Here is a 24576-nt window from a genome sequence, read left to right on the forward strand (position 1 = left end):
TACAATGCTTTCTCTATGGCAGCTCCGATACAGTGGCGGCTTTGTTCCTCGGGTGATAAACAGAATGATCCCTGGCAACTCCGATCATGGAACTTCTTTGTAACCTGTTTGACGGCATATATATATATATATATATATATATATATATGTGGGATGCTTGAAAAATTGCTAGCCGCGAGATCTGTTCCGTCACGAAGTGTTAAATTAGCACGCGATCGATCTCAAAATTCCGAGATAGAAGAAATTCTCTCGCCTGATGGGAGTGATGGGTCTTCAAGTGGCTTTATTTAGCATTTAATTTAAATCCTCGGCTTCGAATTTCCGTGGCGCACGGGGAAGAATTTCATTTCCTGTCTCATAATGCAGAGTGGGATGACTTGGGCGTAACTTTGACCTATATAAAGTCATTAACGAGTCAAGACAAAAGCCAGTAATAAAGAATGGCCGCTGTTGCTATTTCAGAATTAAATAGTTACTTTAAATTTATATAAGGATTTAGCGTAATTATCTAATAATTAAAAACTGGGATATACATATATGTAACATATCCCATATGCAATACATATATATCGTGTCCTTGTTCAGGCAAAGGGATTATTTCGTTACTTTACGTGGTAAAGCAGAGAGAAGCGTGGTCGCGTGCGATCGTTGCGTGTGTGTGTGCGTTCGGAAAAAGCCTTGCGACGTTGACAAAGCATTAGTGCAATTAATCCGACAATTCACGTCGTTTAGGGCGACCAAACCGGGGAACCAATGTCAATTTCATTGGAGAGGATGCCTTAAACGGGGCGGGGTCTAATTTATGTAATTATCAATCAGCTATTAGGCTGCTTAACGAACCCTTCTCTAACGAGGGTAATGAGCCGCGTCACCGATTGTCGTGTGGGTTGAACCGCGCACTTTTCGATCGCACATCCTCCACCTACCTTCCTTCTTACATACAAGTACCTTTATTCCCGAAATTGTATTATGATTATTAGTCTAATTAATTCAATTGAAGGACTTTCAGCAACAGTGGGCTAACTCACATTTTGTAAGAACCGAGAAAATGAATCAATGTTAAGATGAGATGAAAAAATGCATCCATTTTTATCAATACACGGAAAGAACGATTGTGTTGAACGGTTTAAAAGTTTTGCTAAATACAGATCTGAAAATAATTCTTATTCAATCATCAAAATAATTTGTTGGAAAGTTAAAAATTATAAGCATTACTATAAAACGTTTTAATATTCTAGCAATCATTGTGACTTTCCAATAAAATTATTTTGATTATTGAACAAAAATTATTTTTAGATCTGGATCCAGCAAAATTGTTCTTTCCGTTTTTCACATATTCGGCTACATAGTGGATTGGCTCATTGTTGCTGCAAGCCATTCAATTGATTAATAAGTTATTTACCATGTATACATCGATTATAACACGAATCGAAAAATTAAAACAAATTCGTAAAAATTACGGATATTTAAATTTATCACTAGATTATTTAAAATATTGGAGAAGACGGAAAACCTGAAAAGATTTCTCAGAAAATTTTCTCGAATACTAACTCTTTTCGAAGATACTTTATTTTGCTTGGAAACTTGAAGGAAGATATCTGAAAAATCAAGAAATCTTCCAAGAATTAATTAATTCTTATTGCTTCTGTCTAGAATATTCTAGATAAATGAAGGTTACATAAATGCATTTAAACGTGTGTATTTACAATTTTGAAGTCAATAGAAAGAACATCATCGTGCTTGTTAATTTGAAAAATCTTAGATTAAAGTGTAATCGCGTGCGCGATCGTAGCGACGTTTCGAGCAAACGTCCGCGAGCGTTTGTCGGAGCGGAAAGCGACAAACGACTTCTCGAACACTTGAGTTTACCATCACATGATCGCGATTGTGACGACGTGACGGCGGGCTTCGCACGCGATCCTCTCTTCAATTTCTTACATGTGCAAAACTAACCGCGTTCCTCATATGCACCTCGCATATATGTATGCGCATGTAATGGAAGAAGTATCGCGTTACGAACGACGGGACGTCGTCTGGCCAGCCCTTTATCGACGCGACGCTCTTTTATCGGAAGATAGGGTTACTCACCCCCTCGCGTTGCGGAAGGATGACGTTTGCGCCTTTACGCGACACGAACTCTTGTTAGCTCGTTGCAGGGGCTTCGCGAAAAAGTGAAAGGGATCTCATGAGACGCTGGAAGCCCCGACAATGAGGCGCGTTTTTAACTCACGAACTAGCGAGTTTTCTTGAAATTACATTAATACACTTCATTGAATATGAATGTCTAATATTGCAGTAAATCTAAATCTAAAGATTGCTAAAATATCTTACCATGTATAAAAAAAATGCCTCAAAATATCGTAGAGAAAATGTCTAGATTTGATTATTTGGTAATTCAAGGCATGTTTTTAATTTATAGGGACACACGATTGTTATTACATATTCAAATTTTGCGAAGAATTTTGTTTAAATTCCTATTTTTACGTGAAAGATATGATATTGCATTGTTACGTTACGCACGCAATATTTTACTTACGCATTTTTTTCTTGAAATTATATTAACATGAATTATATGTAGCGATTATATAATGAGTAGTTTGTCTAATATTGTAAATTAAATCTAAAGACCAATTAAAATATCATTACATTTTTTAAATTTTTCTTGTGTAAAAAATGCCTAATATTATGAGTAGAACGTCTATATTTAATTATTTGAGGCACATTTTTAGTTTATTTAGATCAAGTACTATTGTTATTATATATTCAAATTCTGTAAAGAATTTTAAATTCCTTTTTACGTTAAGGATGTGATATTGCATTGTCACGTTACGCTCGCAATATTTTATCGCAACCAATTCCTCTGTCGCGTTGCAAAAATATTACCTTATCACCAAGGCGAGGCCGTTTATCGTCGATCGTGTCAATTACGAGCGAGCACATAAAATGCATTTATAACCGTCGCGGAAAGTATTTCTGCGGCGTTTTTGTAGATTGTTGAACATCCATTCGATATCGGTGTGTTGGAGTACTCGTGAAAACTTTCTAACGCGGTTCAATCAAAAGCGGAACTCGGAGATAAACATTAGCGTAAATTGCGCTGTGTCGTGATAAACGTAACGTGATCATTCGCGTCGATTAAAGTCTCGGGGAACCGATGCAAGCTGTTAGAGCCGATAACAGAGAGGGAGAAAGGGAGAGAGAAAGGAGGAAGGGAGAAAAGACGAGACACATCGCAGGCTCTAATCCCGTTTGTAACATGGTAAGTGATTTGATCATAGCTACTTGTCACGAACGACAAAGTGCCTCCTCAAATGTCTCGACTTGCTATCGCCGGCTGACACCGCCTGATTATTCTATTGATAATAAACTATCTAGTTTATTACACTATAATGACGACAACAATCTTATTTTACATTTTCTAATGTATGATCAACATTTATAATATAATAAATATAAAATGGATTGATATAAGATATTTTTTTTGTTGCAAAAATTGCAAAATAAATAGTTAAACCCGCTGTAAACGCTATAATCTTTGCTTCGTTTGACAAATGTGCATTTTAAGCGTTATACATGGAAAGAACACGGAAAAAACGATTTTGTTGAAAGGTCTAAAAATTTTGCTAAAAACAGATCTAAAAACAATTTTTTATTAAATCATTAAAATAATTTGTTGGAATGTTAAAACTGATAAGGATTGCTATAAAACGTTTTAGTATTCTAGCAATCATTTTGACTTTCGCACAAAATAATTTCGATTATTGAACAAAAATTATTTTCAGATCTGGATTCAGCAAAATTGCACGGAAAGAACACTTTTGCTAAATCCAGATCTGAAAATAATTTTTGTTCAATAATCAAAATAATTTTGTGCGAAAGTCAAAATGATTGCTTATAGAATATCAAAATTTTTTATAGCAATGCTTATCAGTTTTAACATTCTAACAAATTATTTTGATGATTCAACAAAAAATTCTTTTTTCAGATCTATATTTAGGGGCCGTCCATATATTACGTAAGCATGACTCGGGGAGGGGGGAGGGTCAGTCAAATTCTGACAAATAATTACATGAGGGAGGGGTTGTATATATCCTTTCATAAGATTTTTTATGTCTGCTGTTGTCACGAAAAACGAGCAATATTAACTTTATATCGAGCATAATTGGGAAAATTTTACGTAATTGGGGGGGGGGGATCAAAAATGGCCAAAAATATGCTTACGTTATTACGTCATATATTCATGGACGACCCCTTAGCAAAATTTTTAAACCTTTTAACAAAATCGTTCTTTCCATGTATCTTTCGAACGGCGTTTAAGAGAATTAGTTATTCATACTGTCTATCACTACACTTTCGTTTCACTCGGCGCCTTTATCCGGAGCATTGACTTCGCTTGTGCATACATTACAGTCCATTCCCGTGATAGATCGACCGCGATAGGATACGCCCGTACAAAGTGGCTCGGATTGCCATCTTCTGTGTGGACACGATCACACCTGATATTACTTGACGTATGTATAAGTATATACTACGCCTATCACATCACGCCTTTTAAGCTGTACTATCATCATTGTTTCCTGGATAAGACATTTTCGATTATACGACTTTCACGTGAGAGCCTCGTTATCTCGATTCATGCAAAGATTGAAATGTTTATGCAGGACACCCTGTATAAGAACCTACGATATCCACATCCTATCTACGTAGGTACTTTCGCTTACGCATATAAAATCGACTATAAATGAGGCGTGTCACAGCGAAACGTTTTTAAGTGCCAAAATAGTGCAAATGCGTTTTATCGTACGAACAGTTTATAAGTGCCATGTTCTATCACACGCTAATATATCTCAGTTATTGCAAGTAATATAGGACTTACAATGTTTTGAAATTGTAATAAAAATTAACTTTGACACATTTTTTTATATTAAAACTTAATTAAAAATTTTTACGGAGACTGATTGCACATAGTTTAGTTTAGTTATTACGTACTCTAATATTTACGATAAGTACTTTAGTTATTACGATAAGTTTTTATAGAATTTTTGAAGCGATAATTTTTAAGAAAATAATAAGCTTTCCTTTCTGCTGAAAAATTTAAAAGATGGCTCTTGCAATATTTTACTTTGGCACGTCTCGCAACTGACAGAGAACGTAGGAGTCATTTTGACAAATAAATTGAGAGGAAATTACTGTCAGCGATCGCAAATACAAATTTAGATTCTGACGCTCTAATAATCCGTAATTTTAGTTACATTTTGCTCCTTTCTTTATCAGCAGTAATGGAAGACGATTGAAAAACAAGCGATGTCGAAGTGAATTTCGACGAACCGCGGCCGGCCGGTTCACAACTATTATCCGCTCGTTAAATTCCGACTATTCCGAGTGTTCGGGAGAGCATCGGGCGAGTCTCTCACGGGAGATGAAGGGAAGGATAGATCGGCGATTTCTTCCCGAGAATCGAGAATTAAGACGATCATTTATCATGCTCGATAGGCAGAGGCGTAATTGGCCAATTAGTTAATTTCTCATCAAGTCGACCCGCTGCCTCGATCGACGAGCATCCACGATTCATTACGTAAAGTCTTCCAAGTCCAGCGGCGGAGTCCAGACGACCGAAGTCTTCCTTATTAAGCCCGTTGAGCGCCTAAGCGTTATTATCGTAACCAGTCGAATCTATTTACGTGTCTCTCTCGAGCGTAATCGTAGCGATTGGCCACGTAATCTCTCGCAGCTCTATCATAGCTATATTGTGTACTTCGCATCGCGAGACGGCAGATCGTTGGCCTAATCGGGCGTGATTAGCTGAGGAAGCAATCGAGCTTTCAATTAAGTTTGCGTCAATCGAATAATTGCCATTTGTCAAGTAACGCAATATATTGATCGGATCCTGCTAACAATGCTGATATTTTAATCTGAACAATTGCTATTTAATTGATCTGTCAAAAATAGCGAGAGAAAAGTATAATATTTGGCATGCATTTGTGACTACAACTGCATGGTAAAATAATTATGGACAGAAACTCCATTTTTATAATTGTTATTGCTATAATGTTAGAAATAATATAGTTATATTTATATATACAATTACAATTACTGTAATTTAACTATAATGTAGTCATTTTCTATGCCAACTATATATTTATTCAAACAAATACATAGGTATATACTTAGTTTGATTATAAACTCCATTTTTATAATTATTATTGCTATAATGATAGTAATGATAATTCTATTAATAAAAGTATATTATTAGGAGTGTGATTTAGTTTTGAGGGTTCTTTTTTTTCAAAAATTGATTTATTAAACGAATATCTTAATGACTTTAATCAAAATAGTAAAAATATACAATTCTATTAATAGAATGTAAATATTATTAACATTATAATAACAATAACATTAAAAATGAAGTTTCTAATTATATTTTTTTGAACAAATATATAATTGGCAACCGAAAGTGACTATACCTATAGTTAAATCATAATAAATTGCAACTATTTTTTTCTCGCAGTGTGAACGATATTGAGAATTGAGCATTAAAAAAAATATGGTAATAACTAATCCCATGAACATTTCTTGAAAATCAAAATTAGATTTCAAACAAAGAGAGAGGTAAAATAAATTTGTTTCCGATTAAATTTTAAGTAATTGTTTTAATAAAATTCCGAAAACTCCGGTAGAAATGTAATATTTTGTGCACAGTCTTACAAGATATTCCTTCGTATCGAAATGTTATTTAGCGAGATATTTCACATCTCAGTGCGATACGCTCGTCATCAATTGTTCGCGCGTTACACATTATTAACAGGCTGCTAAATGCGACTCGATAAAAATACCGTATTCACATCGCTCAACAAGTATATCGCAGGTGGGAAGGTGCATTCCGCGGGAGAATTATCTGAGATTGATCGTTAGATCGCTTTTAGACTCGCTAACCGGCGGTTAGTACCCTTTTATGCCTCGTAGATCGTGATCCCCACGTGGATCCTATCGACCGCAGGAATTTATTCGCTTCCGATAAATGATGCGGCCGTCGATCGCGATTGCTATCGAAGGTAATTGGGATTAATGAACCGCCGGTAAGCGCGAACGTTTTGCAATATATATATATAGAAAGAACATGCGTACTAATGTGGACTTGAGACCTTTAAGATTAACCAGCGTTTTTATCGGGACGATAAATTGCCGCGGCTATCAAGTTTGGCAGCTTTGCGAGCAAGCGCCGAGCAGAGCGCGCGGCGAGCGGCGAATTAGTCATGGATTTCGACCTGGCCGCGTTCCAATATTTCAATGCGGTTTTCCGCATTTTTAAGGCGATATGAAAGTCGACTTGTGTTAGCTATTCTTACACTGATGTCAGAAGCGATGAAAGATTTTTTCGACAAATCTAATGATCCGACAAGACCCGTTCGGATATGAAAAAATGTTTAAGGTACTGGAAACAAAATCTGATTGCATAAATTGAAAATCTGATCGATTTAATTAATACGAGTATTGAATGTCTGTTGGAAAATGAACAATGTTTCTAGATATTATCAAATAAGCATGATAAATTTCTTTCTTTTAATGCTTATATCAGAATTTTTCGATATTGGTGCTAAATTTATTTATTTAATTCAGTTTTTACTTTTTAATTAATAACTAGAAGTTTTATAGATCCAATCTTAATACTAATCAAATTTTTATAATCAGTCTTTATAATCAAGTCTTTCTATCAAACATTGTTGATTGTAGCTATAAAATATCGAAATTTCTCATCATGATAGTTAAATATATTTAGTCACTAAAATGCATTCTATAGATCTTATTATAAATAGATCTTAGTATAAAACATTTTTTTTAATAAACCAATTTTATTTTCCGGAAACTAAAAAATACATATAAAAGAAGATTAAACATTTATCGAGGATGCAAAAGTTATTGATACTTTACATACAACTTTTTCGGTAACAAATTATTTTAAATTATAAATTTTCCCTCTCTCCTTCATTGCTTTATCTCACAGATACGTTCAAATAGCTATTTTCAGTAGTTTTTCTTATCGCGAGTTGCAAGTGGAACAGTTACATGAAGTGTGGTCATTGCGCCGCGGAACGTCTGATTATCTCAACGCGAAGGGTTAATCCAGTCGATTAATAAGGTGCGACGCGAGATGGGAGGTGAATCACTCCCGGCAACTGTCCTATTTGCATCTCACGATCTCTCGCGGGGAAGAGTCCGAGGAAGAGCCGGTGTGATCAAGGTGCATTGATAGCGCGACGATGTATCCGCCAACTTCACACGTGCCCGTTTACAAATGACAGTTGTAATTGCTAGTTGTATTTACTCGCATTGTTCTGCAACGCGGCGCGGCGTCGAGCGACGACCGACGACGATTTGTATAACGGTGATTCCGCGTAATTTCGCGGACCGACAATCGGGCGACCGCATAATCGTCAGACTTTTCCACACTAGCGGATCGCTCATTTATTCCTTCCGTCCGAGGAAGAAATTCCAATCCGAAGCCTTAAATTGTCATTGCGATTGAAGGTAGAGAGTCGAAAAAAGATGCAGTTTTTATATATAATTTTTTATTTATTGGTATAAAATTCTGAATTTGAATTATCAGATATGTTATAATATATTTAATTATTATTTATATAAGATAAATCAGTGTCTGTTTATATCTCATTTTTTCTTGATTTTACTCGCTTATAAACGGGATAATGGGAGGAAATAATATTCAATCGACAATCGTGGGACAAAAACGTACAATGCTTCAGCACTAATTTTAGTCGCACCACGTGTTATTAAAACGTTTTTACGAGGAACGACAAGAATAATAATATGAACGCACGAGATACACGCGATAAGGACGGGCGGCGGCCGCGCGGCGGGATTAATATATTCACTGCGAATGCAAATCCCTTAAACGAGTCTCATGGATATTCATTATTCGGGCTTACTTCGCCGCGTCTATGCACCACTTCTCCGCGTTTCGTGGCGCGATTGAAACCCGATGCGTCAGCTTCTCTCCTATTCCACAACCCACGCGGACATGCGTTATAATGCACGTGCGTATTGACAACGCAATATATGCGTATTCATAACGTATATTAACGACTAAGGAGAATTCTGCACTTCTTTTTAAAAAAATCGCATACGTTTAGCGCAGCCTTTCAATTGCACAGTTCAATAAATATATAAAAAAAAAAATAATTATCCTTTGTAATTTTTTTTACTTTGAGCTCCAAAATATTCTATTTTGGAGTCACAATTTTGTGAAATTGTAGATTAAAGTTTGTAAAAAGATTATTCTCTTGCGTAAAATGTATCGTACTACAGTCACGATATGCTTAGATATTTTATTCTGTTCAAAATTAAATTTTTCCCCAACACATCACATTCAATATATGTATCATATAATATTAAAATAGCCTGTTTTACAACTTTTATCTTAAATCTCGCAGTTTTTTCGCAAAACTGTGACAAGGTAAACGATATTCCAGGGATCGGAACTGTGTTTAAAGCATTAAAAAAATAGCGGAAAGTGATTACCCTCTTTCTTGGGTTCGAAAAGACGTTAGTTTTGTGTTGAATCACGATGCATGTGAAAATCAGACTGAATCGGCGACGCAGCAGTCAAGCAGCGACAAGTTGATCGCGAAACCGCGCAAGAAGGCAGTGGAAAGCACTACCGTGTCACGGACGCGACGGTCGTTTGAATATTCAGAGAACTCCCACGGGTCGAATAATCGTGCCGTCGTTCGCGGGTACCGCCCGCCGATTATCTCGTCGGTTGCATTGTTGTGTTGCATGCGAGAGAGGAAAACGTAAGGAGCCCGGTCTCCGAGGTCTCTGTGCATCGTGCGCGACTCGTCTGAGTTCTTGCTATTGTATTTATATAAATCGAAGATCGGTGGAGGGGGGAGGGGGGGGGGGCGGGAGGAAGCCGGTTAAATGCTTCGCCGGTACATTTCGCGCTGGTAGTTGTTCATCGAAATTATTTAATTTAGAGCAAACAAGAGATTTACTTTTAAAATTTTTATAAATTCAAATTTTTGGAATTAACGCTTTGACTGTCATGTTATCCATACACGGAAAGAACAATTTTGTTGGATCCAGAACTAAAAATAATTTTTGTTCAATAATCAAAATAATTTTGTGCGAAAGTCAAAATGATTGCTCGAATATCAAATCGTTTTATAGCAATGCATATCAATTTTAACACTCCAATAAATTTAATATTTTGGTGATTCAACAAAAAATTATTTTCAAATCTGTATTCAACAAAATTTTTAGACTTTCAACAAAATCGTTTTTTCCATGTATTATGAGTGACATATAAAATTCGTAAAGAATTTTTGAGACCTTATGTAATGAGGACACTTGAACACTTTGATGAAACTGATTTCGGCATTGAGCTTAATGAATCTAGTGTATTATTTTACTTAATTATTTTTTAATATATTTATACAGTTTATACTGTTTTTTAAATTTTGAATTTTGGTCTTGAGTTTAAATTACAATTAGTGAAATCATTCTTAATAGGATAAATAAAATTGTCACCCACAAATAAATGATGGTTTTATTAATTGTAAATATTTAAAACATTAAGGAAACAATATAAATTAAATAGAAATACTTATTAAAATTGTCCATAAATGAGTGAATTAAGAATTATTTTACATTTTAAAATATTAAAGAAACAATATAAATTATATTAGAAACAATATAAATATTAAGATGTTAAAAAAACAATAAAATATTAAAATAATATGCTAGTTGTTAAGCGCAACGCCGAAATCAGCTTGGCAGTCAAAGTACAATATTAAATGAGGAAGGTTTCAAAATTATTTATTTATCAGTCATTTGCTTACTCGAAATAGAAAAATAGATACCACTTAAAAATCGCCGTAGTCACAGATTATTTGAAGATGTTTTTTCTTATTTTATTCAGACTCTGTTTCTGCGCGATCTTTCTTATACCTTTTAAAAGCAAAGCCTGATACGATTGACGTGAGGAGTCTTATAACATGATAACTTATGATCTTGTCCAGTAATCTGAGAAAATGTTAGAGACAGCTGAGCGCATAAACGGCGAATTGACTCAGCAACACGTTACTCGACGCAACGGCGCGGCGTGGCGCGGCGCCTTGTTCACGTCGAGGTAAAGCTCGGACAAGCTCGGAGTTGCGTGCGTTGCTGCACAATACGGACAAGTGAGAACGTTACATTGTAACAGCGCCAGTTGTACAGCGAAGAAAGGGTTGACATTTCGCGCGCCGTTTTGTCGTAATTAAGGCAGAGGAACAATGACCATTGTCCGAATACGCGATAAAAATTCGCTCGGCCGAACGGCATATCGGCACAATACTTACCTAGCGCCTTGTTATCGACATCCTCCTTTCGGACCTTTGACGTGGCGCGGTGCCAGGAGCCCAGGTACTCGGGCGTGACCTTCTCTAACTGTTCTTCTCTCCCTTCGGAGACGACCCTAAAGCTCTAAAGTACCGAATTATTTTAAAGATGAAGGAATGGCGAATTGAAGATTAGAATTCAACCAATTGGAACGAAACGAATTACAATTAAAATTGTACGATTGGTCAAATTTTAATCTTCAATTTGCAATCTTCAATCTCTAATGCGTAGTCCGACACGTGCTTAATCTACTTCCGCGAAAAATTATTGAATAATTACGAAGGAGTTGCCGATCTCGGGACGCGTAAATAAAATTATGGTCGTAGTCTCTAGGTCTGGAATATTATTATTATATACGTGAATGTATTTTTCGTGAACATTATCGATATATTATTCGCGTGCTAAGCGAGAAACTGCATTTGATAAACGTTAATAGAATTTATCCTACCGTATTTGCGACAAAAGAATAAAAACAAGAATATGAAATCGATATTATAATATTCGGCCAAGGTAAAAAGTGAGATACGGCGCACCGGTAACCTGGAAACAAATTATTGTTACGCTATCCTAAATTCGATTTTCCTTTGTTGAGACAAACGTGTTCGCGTGCCCGTCGATTTTGAATCGATCATCTCAGCACCGTTTATATTCCTTCTTCTTTTTTGGCGCAGAATTATGCCGTGACAGGTCGATGTCAAGTACAAGGGACGTCGTGCTGGATGGTACGACCCCATCGCCTTGCTTTCGCCGAAATACTCTCCCCCGTGCCATCCACCGCGAACTCCCACGAGATTAATCGATGTTTGCCATGACGCCGAGAAACAAGATCGTCGGGTCTTTATCTTTTGGCCTGTGGCGGTATTTTAATCCTTATAGACTTATACCTTCAATATGACGAGGCCGCGAGGTATTGGCATAAAGAAAAAAAATATTTTTTTAATGTTTTTAAAAATGTTTTTTTTATTTATATAATTAAAAATATTTGTTAAAACCTCGAATATCATTTTATAGGTAATTTTTAACTAGTTTCAGAATCGAGACAAAATTCGTTGAAAGATCATGGAATCGTATCGAAACATTGAAGATTTACGAGATTAAATTAATTTTAGATTAAAAATTAACGTTAACATTATAGCCGTTCTTAATTTTTCATTGTCACAGAAATTATAATTTTCCCTATAAAAAAGAATGATTTTATTAAAATATTTAAAAATTTAGCTAGACATAAATTTAACAATAATTATGTTGGACCATTAAAATTATAATTATACAGGTTGTTTGAAAATTCAACCGACAAACTTTCAGAGATTGTCGGGGGCATCAAAAAGATCATTTTTTGCAATGAATCTAAGATCGGAAGTGTGTTGTCACACTGCTACAGCAGACAGTGTTTGAAAAAGGATCTCGAAATATCTAAAAAAATATATAAATGTAAAAAGATAAAATAGATCTTTTTACATCCTACAACTTTTGTCTGAAACAATTTTTTATAAAACTTATATTTTTTGAGATATTTCGAGGTCCGATTTTTTTTAAACACTGCCGTAGCGGTGTAACGACACGCTTCCGACCCTAGGTTTATTTTCAAAAAATGATCCTTTTGACAATCTCTGAAAGTTTGTCGGTTGAATTTTCGAACACCTTGTGTAGGACGCTTAAGTATGTTGCAAAAAGTTTTGATAGTCTGGTAATAAATTTGAGTGTCGTACATAATTATTTTAACGGTCCAGCAAATTATTTTCAGATCTACGTCTAGCTAAATTTTTATATACTTCAGCGAAATCATTCCTTCCGTGTACGACTGTTTAAAGGGATGCGCGACAGAAGAACGTTCGCGAAAGCGGTCGAGTTGTGAGGTTCTTATGTGTATCTACGTAACTAATAGGTACTACGAGCACCAGATGCGGACCGGACGGCTGTCCCTTGACGGCTGACTCACCGTAAGATGCGTGAAAAACGACAATGAGCCGTGTGAATATATAATTGATGAGAACAACACCGTGGTTTCCACAAAAGCCCCGTCGCGCGCGCTGCGCCTCGCAGAAGCGTTAATTCCGCTCATTGTGGCCGGTGCCGGGCCACAAAGTGGATAATGGCGGTGCCCCGCGACCTTATTTCCTAGGCTGCGTCGATTATACCGAGACGCGGATATACCTCGCGAGAGGTATACACACGGCGGTGCAAACATACCGCCGGTTTCGATGTACTCGCGTTGTCGGCCAGACGAACTCGTGAATGTTATAATCAGCGTTACATCGCGCCTTGATGATAGGCCTCGGCGCCATTTATCCTCGGGGCTCCGATAGTAGCCGGGCCCGTCGCGTCGGTCCCGTCATTCAATTGTCCGATAATCTAATAGAAAAGCCAACGGTTAACGACTCTCCCCCTCCCTCCCCCCCTCTTTCTCTCTCTCCCTCTGTCTCTTTCTCTTCTTCTGTTCTTCCACGTGAGAAAAATGATCTACAAGCGTGATACCGTAAACCTATTTTCAAACGCGAAATTGCGCCTCGTAAAAAGCGCGCGAGGCGCATAGCGGAACATTGTCCATAACCGCCGCGTTTCCTTCTCTCCCTTCCCCCTCCCTCTCCTTTGGTCTAAGGGGCTCGTTGCATACGGCGCTTTTCCTCGGGATATGCACTGTGCAGTGTGCGGTGCAGTTGGTGTGCACGCAACATGCCGAGCAAATCACCGTCTCGGATTAGTTGCGTTTCTATGACGAGACGAATCATCCACTTTAATTGGTTGCGCTTGAAACCTTCGGCGAAACCTTTTCTCGGCGGAACTTGAAAACATACGGATGCGGTTTAGGCCGTTTAGGATTATCGTCTTGATCGTTTGATCTCCTAAGTGAGACGGACACACGCACGAGCGGTATAGGGAGATCAGTTGAAGCGAGATTCTAAAGGTTAAGCCGAGATCGGAGAAATTGGTACACATATCGCTCATTCGCTACAATGACGACACAGCTTGGAAAACTAAGTTTTCCAGAAGTTTAAATGTTTTAAATGATAAAAATTTTAAAATATTTATTTTGAAATACAATTTTGGTATAATGGTTGATTACAGAAGAATAACAGTATGTTTTTTCTTTTTTTTCTATATATTTCCATTTTTGTCTACTTTTGCAGAGTAGAACTAAGGGCATTTAGTTCTGGACTTAAGGATAAAAATTCATATTTTTATTCAGGAAGATACCAAACAATCAGTTACATATTCAATATATTGTAATTATTCATGAAGAATACTGTTATGAATAACTTTATTCAATTTCAGTACTATTTTATGCTTTTTTTACTTTTAATAAAAAAATAATGAAAATTATCCACAATTAGAAGCTCTAAGTCTAGTTGCGGATCAGACTACCTGCAGCGAGACATATTTAACTAATTGTAAGTTAATTATTTTATTCATGAAATCTAATGCTATTTACTACTTCCTGAGCCATAAGGCAATCCTTTACAGGTATTAAACTTTGAGTGAATTTTTAAAGATACACTTACGTAGGTATCTCTCACATTTTATTACTTAATGATATTAATAGAATATGCAGAGCTGTTTCCAGTAAACAAGAAAAAAACGCCGATTGACGATTGATAAAGCTAACACAAATTCTAAAGTGTCTCGTGATAAGCCTTATTCGATGAAAAGTATTATACAATAATTATTTAAATATAATAAATTATTCGGAACTAGTGCCCAATCCACATCTAGTGTCCTTATCTTAATTAAAAAAAAAAAAGAATTCTCGAGTTATTTCGTTGCTGTAGCAAATGAGCGATATGTTATTATATAAATAACGACAGATGGGAAGGAAAAATGTTAGAACGTTCGCTGGTACTTGCGTAAGCGAGTTACCGCGCGGTAAACGATTCCGTTCTTGCATGACTTTGATCTTACAGGCATGCAACGTCATATTATACCTCTTATTTTTCTCGATTTTAAATAGCGAGACAATCTCAACTATCCAGTCTCGCACCCAGCCTTTCGACACGCGTTTTCTTCGTCGCGTTTTTCGTCGCCATAATCCAGGAAGTGGCTCGCGTTACCACGCCAAAGGTCCATCCGTTTTTCTCGGCTCTTCGGAGAGCAGCAAATCGCTGCGCGCGCGCGCGCGCACGACGAAGCGCTACTCGCCGTTTACTGCTTGCTACTCGTGTCGTGCCGAACAGCCATAAGCACGTCTTGCGATGAAAAAGAGGCAGGAGAGAAAAAAAAGAGAAAATCGTAAATCGTCGTCGATTCTGCGAGATGCAGCGCCGATCTGCTCGTGGCGCCCTGACGGCGGCGCGTTGCCGCTAAACGCGAAGCAGGTTGATGGCCCAATTAACGCGAGTGCTCGCGTTAATGGGTTAGAACGCGCAGAGGCGTTTATACACACGTCATGCCAGCATATTTCCCGGCGCACCCATCCTGTCCCCTCCAGGATCGCACGTGCGATCTTCCTACGGGTTTCGATTGATTATCCTCGTTACCCGCGCACTCCGGCGTCTCCGTCTCGCGGGGCTACCTTTCGCGAGGGGACGTGGGCACGTCGCGCCGCGACGTGTACCGGCAACGGCGATCGCGCGGCTTCGAGATACAATAGAGATACGAGGCGTGAGATATAGAAAACTAAAAATGTTAAATTAACTCATAATCTGAGAGAGCTTTTGTTATTAACCCTGGAATGCTGTAATTCATGTTTTTCTTAATACGTTAACAGCTACCACTACTCTGCTATGCAAAGAACGAGTTTGCTCTGAAAGATCCTAAAAAACTGGCTACAGAACTGGATACATCTGAAACGCATTTTGTTGGACTATCAAAATAATCATGTTGGAAACTCAAACTGATTGCTAGAATATCAATTTTTTTTTGCAATAAGTATTGTTCGTCAATATAAGTTTCAATAAAATTTTTTAATAAAATAATTATTTTTATGATCCAACAAAATTATTTTCAGATCTGTATCTAGTTAAATTGTAGGTCTCTTAAGAAAAAAAATTCTTTTTTATGCTGGGTGAAAATTTACTTGTATACAATTAAGAATTTTTTACTTCTTTTATATCTATTTTACAAGTTGCTGCAAAGTATTTGAATAATTAACAATTAACGCTATTTTAATGTAAACAAATATAAAATGAGCTCTAATGTAAAACAATCTACTTAGGTAATAGCAAATGCTTGAATTAGCACTTACAGTAGCTTTCCAGGATTAATTTGCAATCCTTTCCTATGCAGACTATGCGAACGCTTGTACTGTTTTGTCGCAGTTTTCTCAATTCTCTAGGCATTCGAATCGGTTCATGATTACAGCAAAACTCACTAATAAAATGTTCAGAATGAAATACTTCATTAATATTTAATTTTCTATTGATAATTACTGTTCAATCGAGAGGATGTGTAACATTGTTGTAAAACCTCGATCGAACGCTTCGAAAGAAATGGAATGAGAGATTGCAAATTAATGCTTAATAATCGTATACGTGTTTGATGAAGATGTATCTTGCATCAGTGATGCTGCAATAAACTATCAGAAGATTTCGCAAAATCTAGCCGTGCGCGCGCCATGGCTCCCCGACATTTCTATCAACTTTCCTCTGATATGCAATCATCTGAGATGTAATAACGCGGAAATGTCCATTCATCATCGTGATAGTACAACGACGCGAGACGCAACGCCGCGAAATGAAGGCCGCGCGTCATTAATTAAACCGGAACGTTATTTCCTTGATCGCGAATTAATGATTTCTTACTATTATCCGTTAATTCGAGATGAGCGCAACGCATGATTATTTATTCTGCAGTATCATTTGGCAAATTTGCTTATTCCATCGAAAAGTGCGCGCGCGCGCGTGTGTGTGTGTGTGTGTGTGTGTGCAGATTTAGATTTAATTTTTATTTATAAATAAATAAATAGTACACACACACACACACACAGCGCTGGTCATTAAAATTGCAACCAAGAAAGATATGAAATATAAAAATGATATTTATATAGCAGATTATTTTTAATACATGGAATGTACAGGTTTAGAAGTTTTGTATTATACAATTATGTGTAATATGTATATAATGTATGTATGCTTGTACAATTTGATATTTTTATTAAAAATATCGCGCATTTTTATATTACTATGACATATCCATCCTATATAAATTTCGATTTAATACGTGTTTTTTTATGCATTACTGCAATTTTAATGACCAGCAATGTGATATATTTGTATCAAAAATATCTGAAAAAGATTTTGAAATCAAATTGATACACATTAATTTTTTTTCTCAAATACCCATATATTCATATGTATATTTTAATGAATTCGAAAAATAATTCCAGTATTCAGTTCAGTCGATACTTAAGTAATGACAGTTTCTTCGTTGTAAAGTAACAGTAAAGTATTTTGTTTAACTCAATTGATCCCAGGCTTCCATTGTTAATTTCATAAGACAAAAGCAATCATTCTTGAAACCAGATCGTCTACGAGCGATTGAAAAAACGGGGGGACGCACACGAGGCACGCGTCGTTGCCTAAGTGATATTACGCTTCTAATTGAACCGCCCGCTCCCATCCTCCGCTCCGGTCCCCGTGACAGTTCAGAGAAGAAAAAAAGGAAGCGCTTTATATTCCTAATTACTCGGGCCTCTACACCAATTCCCCTTGGTCTCTTTTTTTTACCCCCTTTCTCTTTAACTATCGTACGCACGCGACAGTGCGCGCGTGTCGCACGCACCGTGCCTCGTTAAGCGGAAATCAGCGCGGATTTGCACCCGCAAATTGCAATTCGTCCGCGCTCTCTATCCGCCGGTTTGTCGGCGCATTAGCTTATCGAGATATGGAGTTCGGGATATCGTACTCGTGTGTCCGATTCGATTTCACCGTTGCCGATTTCACCATTGTCAACGTCCGATGCCGTTCATCTTGCTCTTGAAGAAATGACGTTATCTGAGAGAGACCGGCGTGAATACGTATCTAATAATACGGTTATTTATGACTGAACGTTATGTCAACTAATGTTGTTTATGTTGAATGAGCTTTAGAAATCTACACTGCAAATCCGAATGTGTAATAAATGTATACTTGTGTGTGAGATTGAGTTTTCCGCATATAAATAACACGCTATGTTAGATACGTGACACTTTCTTCCTTCTATTTGCTGAAAGAACGATTTTACTGAAATATATAAAATTAACTGAATACAAATCTGAAAATAATTTTGTTGAATCATTAAAATAATTATGTTAAAAACTCAAACTAATTGTTAAAATATCAAATGCAGCATTGCTCATCATACTTGAGTTTCCAACATAATTATTTTCATGATCCTACAAAATTATTTTAAGATCTGTAACCAACTAAATTTTAGATATTTCAGCAGAATCGTTCTTTCCGTGTATGTTCGAAAAATTGTAAAGAAAAAAGGAGGAAAGAAGTTTTGTTTAATCTACAATTTACAATTTGTATGAAAAAATATATTTTTCGGATTACTATCTTTGATGGGCGCAAATTTTTTTACTCTCAAATCCCGACCGCGGATCTGTAATCTCTTCTTAGTCTTTTCGCTCATCATTTCATTCTTCGTCTTGATTTCAGGGTGCTGAAACCGCCCGGCGGCGGCAGCAGCGATATATTCGGCGCGGCCCCGGAAGAGACGAGCCCGCGGCGTGTCAAGGCCTACAATCAGTCCCAGCTGGGCTCGGCCCTCTTCGGCAACATCAACGGCACCGACAAGTGCGACAACGGAAACGCTGCCGTGTCGCCCCGCAGCAACAAGCCCGGTAATGATTCATACAAACGCCTGTTTGGCCCCCCCGATGCCCCACCCACCCCAAATGCGAGAAATCGTATGCGCAGCAATATTCCCCTCAGCGGGGGATCGTCGATCTCGTCGCTATCGTCGGGCGCCGCGACGTCGCCCGCGAAGAGCACGGCCAGCAGCAACTCGTCGGGCGGCATCGCCAACGGCTATGCCAGCAACGGCAGCAACTCGTCCAATGATATGACAGGTAAGGGCCCGTGGCGAATGAGGAAGCGGTAGCGAAGTCCCGTCCCGGGGTGGACGACAGTGATTTGTCCACTTTCCCTCCGATATTCTGATTAGCAATTTGATGATACTGCAAAAAAAGCTATTTGATATTTAAAATCACTACATCCTCTGTGACATTGTATCTAACAGGATAATTGCTTCGAAATTAAATTTTTCAATGTTGCAGGAAACTTTAATTTATGAAAAAAATATAATAAAAATAGAGAGTTAATAAAAGAGTCTAACACGGACGACAATGCGCAATATTTGATAAAATAGAAATAAATAATATGTAAAAGATTAAATATTTCGGCTCAAATTCGAGCCATTTTCACACAAAATAATACATAAAGATTTAAATTCTCTAAGAATTAATTAAATCTTTTTATATTATTTTTATACTTATCACACTAAACTCTTTATTAGCCTTATTTTTATTTTACATTTTTTTTAATTTCAAGAATCTTCACTTAATTTACGACATTTTTAATGAATTATCTAATATCTTTGAATATCGAAGGAAATATCCAATATTCGACAAAGGCAATATTGACTAATTGTCAGTGGAAAATACAGATACACCCCGGGACTTCCTAAACTGTTTCCACATTCAGGTGATGCTCCTCTTTGTAAAAACGCCCGAATACCAATGGGTGATACTCCCGATCTAAGTTGAAATATGTGTGTGTCGCAGGCTCTTGGCGCGCTAAAAATCGTTTTCCGTTCTGATTATCGCGCTTCTGTCACGACGGGAAGTAAAACTTTCTCATCGGGAACCGTAATCGCGGTCTCTCGGGAGTTCACGCTCGTTAAAAGTTTATTGTATATTGCGCGCAGGCAAACTTTGCGTTTTTGAGAACGATTTTTTTTCTATCTCTCGCTAAGGAAAGATCGAAGTACATTAATTCCGTTATCTCGATTGCGCTATTATAGATTAGTGCTTTACTTACACGTTAAGAACCGCGTACGTATACTCGATATTCGATCGATAGCGCAGCGCGCACCGATGTTTTCTTTTTACTGTACGTGAAATCACGCCTAATGGGATCAACGGCGAAAGTTTCTTCGGTTGGGCGCGAAATCGATACGCTCCTTTTTTTTTCTTTTCCTTTGCACGCGAACCGAGTTATCGCCGAGTCGGCGCTTTCGGCCCGTCGATGCGGAGCTAGCGAGACACTAAAGGAGATTCCACAAATGAATATCTGTGTAATATATATGAATATATAGCTCTATTTTTCTTTTTTTTAAATATATGTCACTTTCCTTGAACTGTTCGCAAGCAGCTTTTAGGAGAAAGAAACGATTTCGTAAGTGTGTAACGAGACATTCAAGTAGATGACACACGACACTACCACACTTCCTTCTATGATCATAATTAGACGCGTAGAAAAAATTGCCCGGGAATCATTTCAGAAAAAAAGAAACAAAATAGAAGCTCGTCATTGAGAAAATTGACAACCGTGGCCGTCGTAGTGAAAGAGACGTTTGATTTGTCATGTTTTTTTTATGTAGAAAATTCGTATCGTGTACCTCTCTCAGCATTTCATCACGTTACTTCAGGGCCTGCCACGAAAATAGGAACAACACATATTTTGAGTTAGACCACATTACCGCCTTAGATCTTAAGTTTCGTGGATTCCGCTAATAACATTACATTTCGCTTTACGTTAAATTATTTGTATTTCTCTCACACACACGATTTGCGTTCACTTGTAATGAATTCATAGTAAACGACATTGAGGAACGACAAATTATGAATTAGGAAAGAGGAAATTTTTGTTCTCGATCACGATAGCAGTTCTTTTATACTTTAAAACGTATTCTTTAAAACGTAAATTATTACATTTTTGTCGACTTTGGACGCAGTCTCGTTCTCTTTGTATAGATAATATTAAATAAATAGATCCGGTAAATTAGAAATGTGCATTATGATTTATGACTCATTGATAAAAACTTTGGGCAGATTTGTTAAAAGACCATTTGCCAAAGAAAAAAAATCTTTCGATGTCGTTTGCCAGATTCATTCACTTGAATTTTCGCGGACGAGGTGCACTATCTCGAGACTCGATAAATAATAATACATTAATATATTTAATTTACATTTACATTTGCATTAACTTTCCGATCGGTTTAACAAAAGCACGCACGGCCGCGAGAGATTTTTCCCTCGATAACACCGGCATATTAATTCGGAATATCGGAAAGATTTCATCAACAATAATACATGTCGTCGGTAGAAACGAGAAATATTATAAACGAAAGTCTTCCTTTTCCTAATCGGCATAACACGGCGTGTGATCTCTCTTGTCTCTTGCTTTCTCAACAATATCACTACTGTGTTTCTGTATTTTACTGCTGCTGTAAATATTCACTCCTTCACAACTTTGAGCACAACACACACTGTTTTCTATTTTGCTTTTATCTTAATTTTTGTCGTACGGACGAATCCAAGATATCGGAGGCATCCTTTTAATCGGATTAACAAACACCAAATTATTGAATCAATACTTGGTCTCAAACATAAGTCTAAAGACATAATATTTTTATAACAAAATAAACAAATTATATAATTTAAATAACATATATATATTTAATATATATATTTAAATTACTTTTATATATACAGGGTGATCCAGGTCATCCGAAGGAGCCGGCATCTACGTATTCCTCACGAAAAACTGAGTCGAAAATATTATGTTATTAACATTTTAATAACAACTTACAATCAGTTTCTCATGAGGAATACGTAGATGCCGGCTCCTCTGGGTGACCTGGATCATCCTGTATATATATATATATATATATGTAAAAGTAAAAGTAAAAAGACGTGGAAATATGCGAGATGCACGTAGAGTCTCGGAAAAGGACAACAGTAGGCACGACGGTATCTGCGGTATCCGTCCGTACGAATTGCCGCGTATTAACACAAGTTGGTTGGGGTTTACGGTTGTGGGTTTTGCGACGGTGGTACGGTGCATGGGGTGAAACGGTGAAATGGCTCTGTGGGCTTACTTACGCACGTCGCTTCGCGCGCACGTGGCGGCGAAAACACGTGTGGGCTGTCGAACGGCGCCACCCTCGTCGGCCGTGTCCCCTACGGCAGGAGGATTGCCGGCGCGCAACCCGGTCACCGGAGACGGAATCGAGATGACGCCCTTGAGGCGCATCCCACGAAAGTATCGAGGTAACGTTCACTAATTATCCGATTTCAATATTCTTCCAACGCCATGTTCCTTAATCTCTTTCCCAGGACACGCGTGACGATTTTTCCTGATCCCTGTCTTTGCGAAACTTACATTTTTTAGGCAGATCGGAGATTTGATTATTTTATATCTTTGGAGATATTTCTAACTGACGAAAATATGTAGATTAAGTAGAGTAAATTGCGAATTAAATAAATTTAAGTCGCCAGATTAGTTTATAATAACCTACATACGATTCCCTAATAGCAAGCAAATGCAATTTCTTGAGACTTAATTCAAGCTAGAACCACAGATTATGATAACGTCAAAATAAATCGTGATGGAACGAGACATGAATTTTAATTGAATAATAATAGAGTTATTTTAATAATATCATGATGACTTTTTGTTGTTCTGCTTGGGAAGTGCAATGATAGTCTCACTTAAGTTGACTCTTTTTTTTATATTTTTCAATTTCCTTTAAGCAATTCTTGTGAAAGATATTTTAGAAAATGAAATTAAATATATTTTAATGTAATGTATAAGTTTAATTTAATTAAGTTTTTATAAGTAGTATAAAAACTAGATACAAAGTAAATTTTCTTTAGAACTGTAGTTAACTGTAACTTGAGTGAAATCGTTCTTTCGATCTATTTTTTCAATCTTTCATTTCAATCTTTCAAGTTGTAAGCGCCTTATTAGAAGATTCTTATCTAATCAAGCTAATTTTCCGAACGCAAACGTTCGAATGAAGGAAAATTAATTATCGCCGCGAGAACTCTGTTTTGGAATGCGGGATTCATAATTGAACACATCCGCTAATAAATTCGCGCTAATTGTAAATGTAAGAGTATAAATGCTTCTCTCTCTCTCGTTATATCTCGCAGCACGCGCGCAGCTCTTAGCTCACGAATCGCGTTAAACAACGTAATTACAAAAAGTAATAACCATACGAACAATAAATATTTATACGAGGAGGAAACTTAATCGCGTATTTTTTTTTATTCCGAGCGTTCAACGAGGCCTTTCGAACGCAATTCTTGCAAGATTGAAACGAGAGCTTTCGAGAGACGTTTACCAAGACCACAGTAGGTGGAAAGGACCATAGGGGTTCGTGGAAACGTCTCCTCGTCGCGTCGCGACGAGATCCCGAACGAACATGGCGAATTGTTTATCAAGCGCCGTGGAATTACGAGCATGGCGTTCCGTTACAACGTCTTCCGCGTTGTTTAATCGCACGGGGGGACCCTGGCGTTTAATACTGGTGGTAATAATGTCCTACGGCCTATCGCCGCCCGGGAAGTGCATTTAAGTAGAGGACGTACGCCGCATAAATCGAAATCTACGGGGAGGTCCTATCGATACCGCTATTTACGTTTGAAGTATCCGCGCGCGTGACGTGCATCGTTCGTTGAACTTGAAAGTTCGACGTGCGTCAAATGATAAGACAGTCGATGAGACTTTTGAACAATCGAAGGACTTGCTGTGCTGCAACAGTAGACTATCCCACATTTTACAAAAATGGTGAAAACACTGAGAGAAAAGTGTTTGATATTTGTGACTATAATAGCTACTATAATGGTAACAATAAACTAAATTAAAATAATTATTGTTAGCTCTATTTTTATATTGTTATTACTGCTTTTTTGTTAGTAATAATAATTCTAACCTATTCATGATTTAGTAAAATAAATATATTGCTTAACCGAGAATGTGACTATACAGTGTAGTTAAATTGTGGTAATTGCAACATATTTTTTTTCTCTCAGTGAACTCCGAAGTTCATTATTTTAACTTTAGGGTTTATCTTCTCTGTTGTTACTGCACAAAATGTAGGTTAAATTATTATCACTGTTGCAGCAGCCCTTTAATTATTTATTGCAAATCAAAAGTCAGTGGGATCACTTTGTAAAAAAGAATATAAGCGAATGAAGACAATGAATGAAGACGTTAGCGAATTAATGCTTGCGTTATTCGTGCTCGTGTCCAT

The 24576-nt window shown here is 37.1% G+C and overlaps 1 protein-coding gene across 3 annotated transcripts in view; it reads left to right on the top strand.

Moving 5' to 3' along the window:
* Nucleotides 1–24576, top strand: part of LOC105459421 (microtubule-associated protein Jupiter) — a 35364-nt gene that overhangs the window by 5201 nt on the left and 5587 nt on the right. The window contains exons 2-4 of one of the 3 annotated variants that reach the window (XM_011705419.1): nt 18972–19384; nt 20688–20711; nt 22508–22588. In XM_011705419.1, coding sequence (XP_011703721.1) covers nt 18972–19384; nt 20688–20711; nt 22508–22588 — 518 coding nt within the window. The remainder of the gene's footprint in view (nt 1–18971; nt 19385–20687; nt 20712–22507; nt 22589–24576) is intronic. The other 2 variants (XM_011705420.1, XM_011705421.1) reach the window with 2 other exon arrangements.

The sequence above is a fragment of the Wasmannia auropunctata genome, unplaced genomic scaffold (genome assembly GCF_000956235.1).
Source record: "Wasmannia auropunctata unplaced genomic scaffold, wasmannia.A_1.0 LD334193.1, whole genome shotgun sequence".
Taxonomy (NCBI): Eukaryota; Metazoa; Arthropoda; class Insecta; order Hymenoptera; family Formicidae; genus Wasmannia; species Wasmannia auropunctata.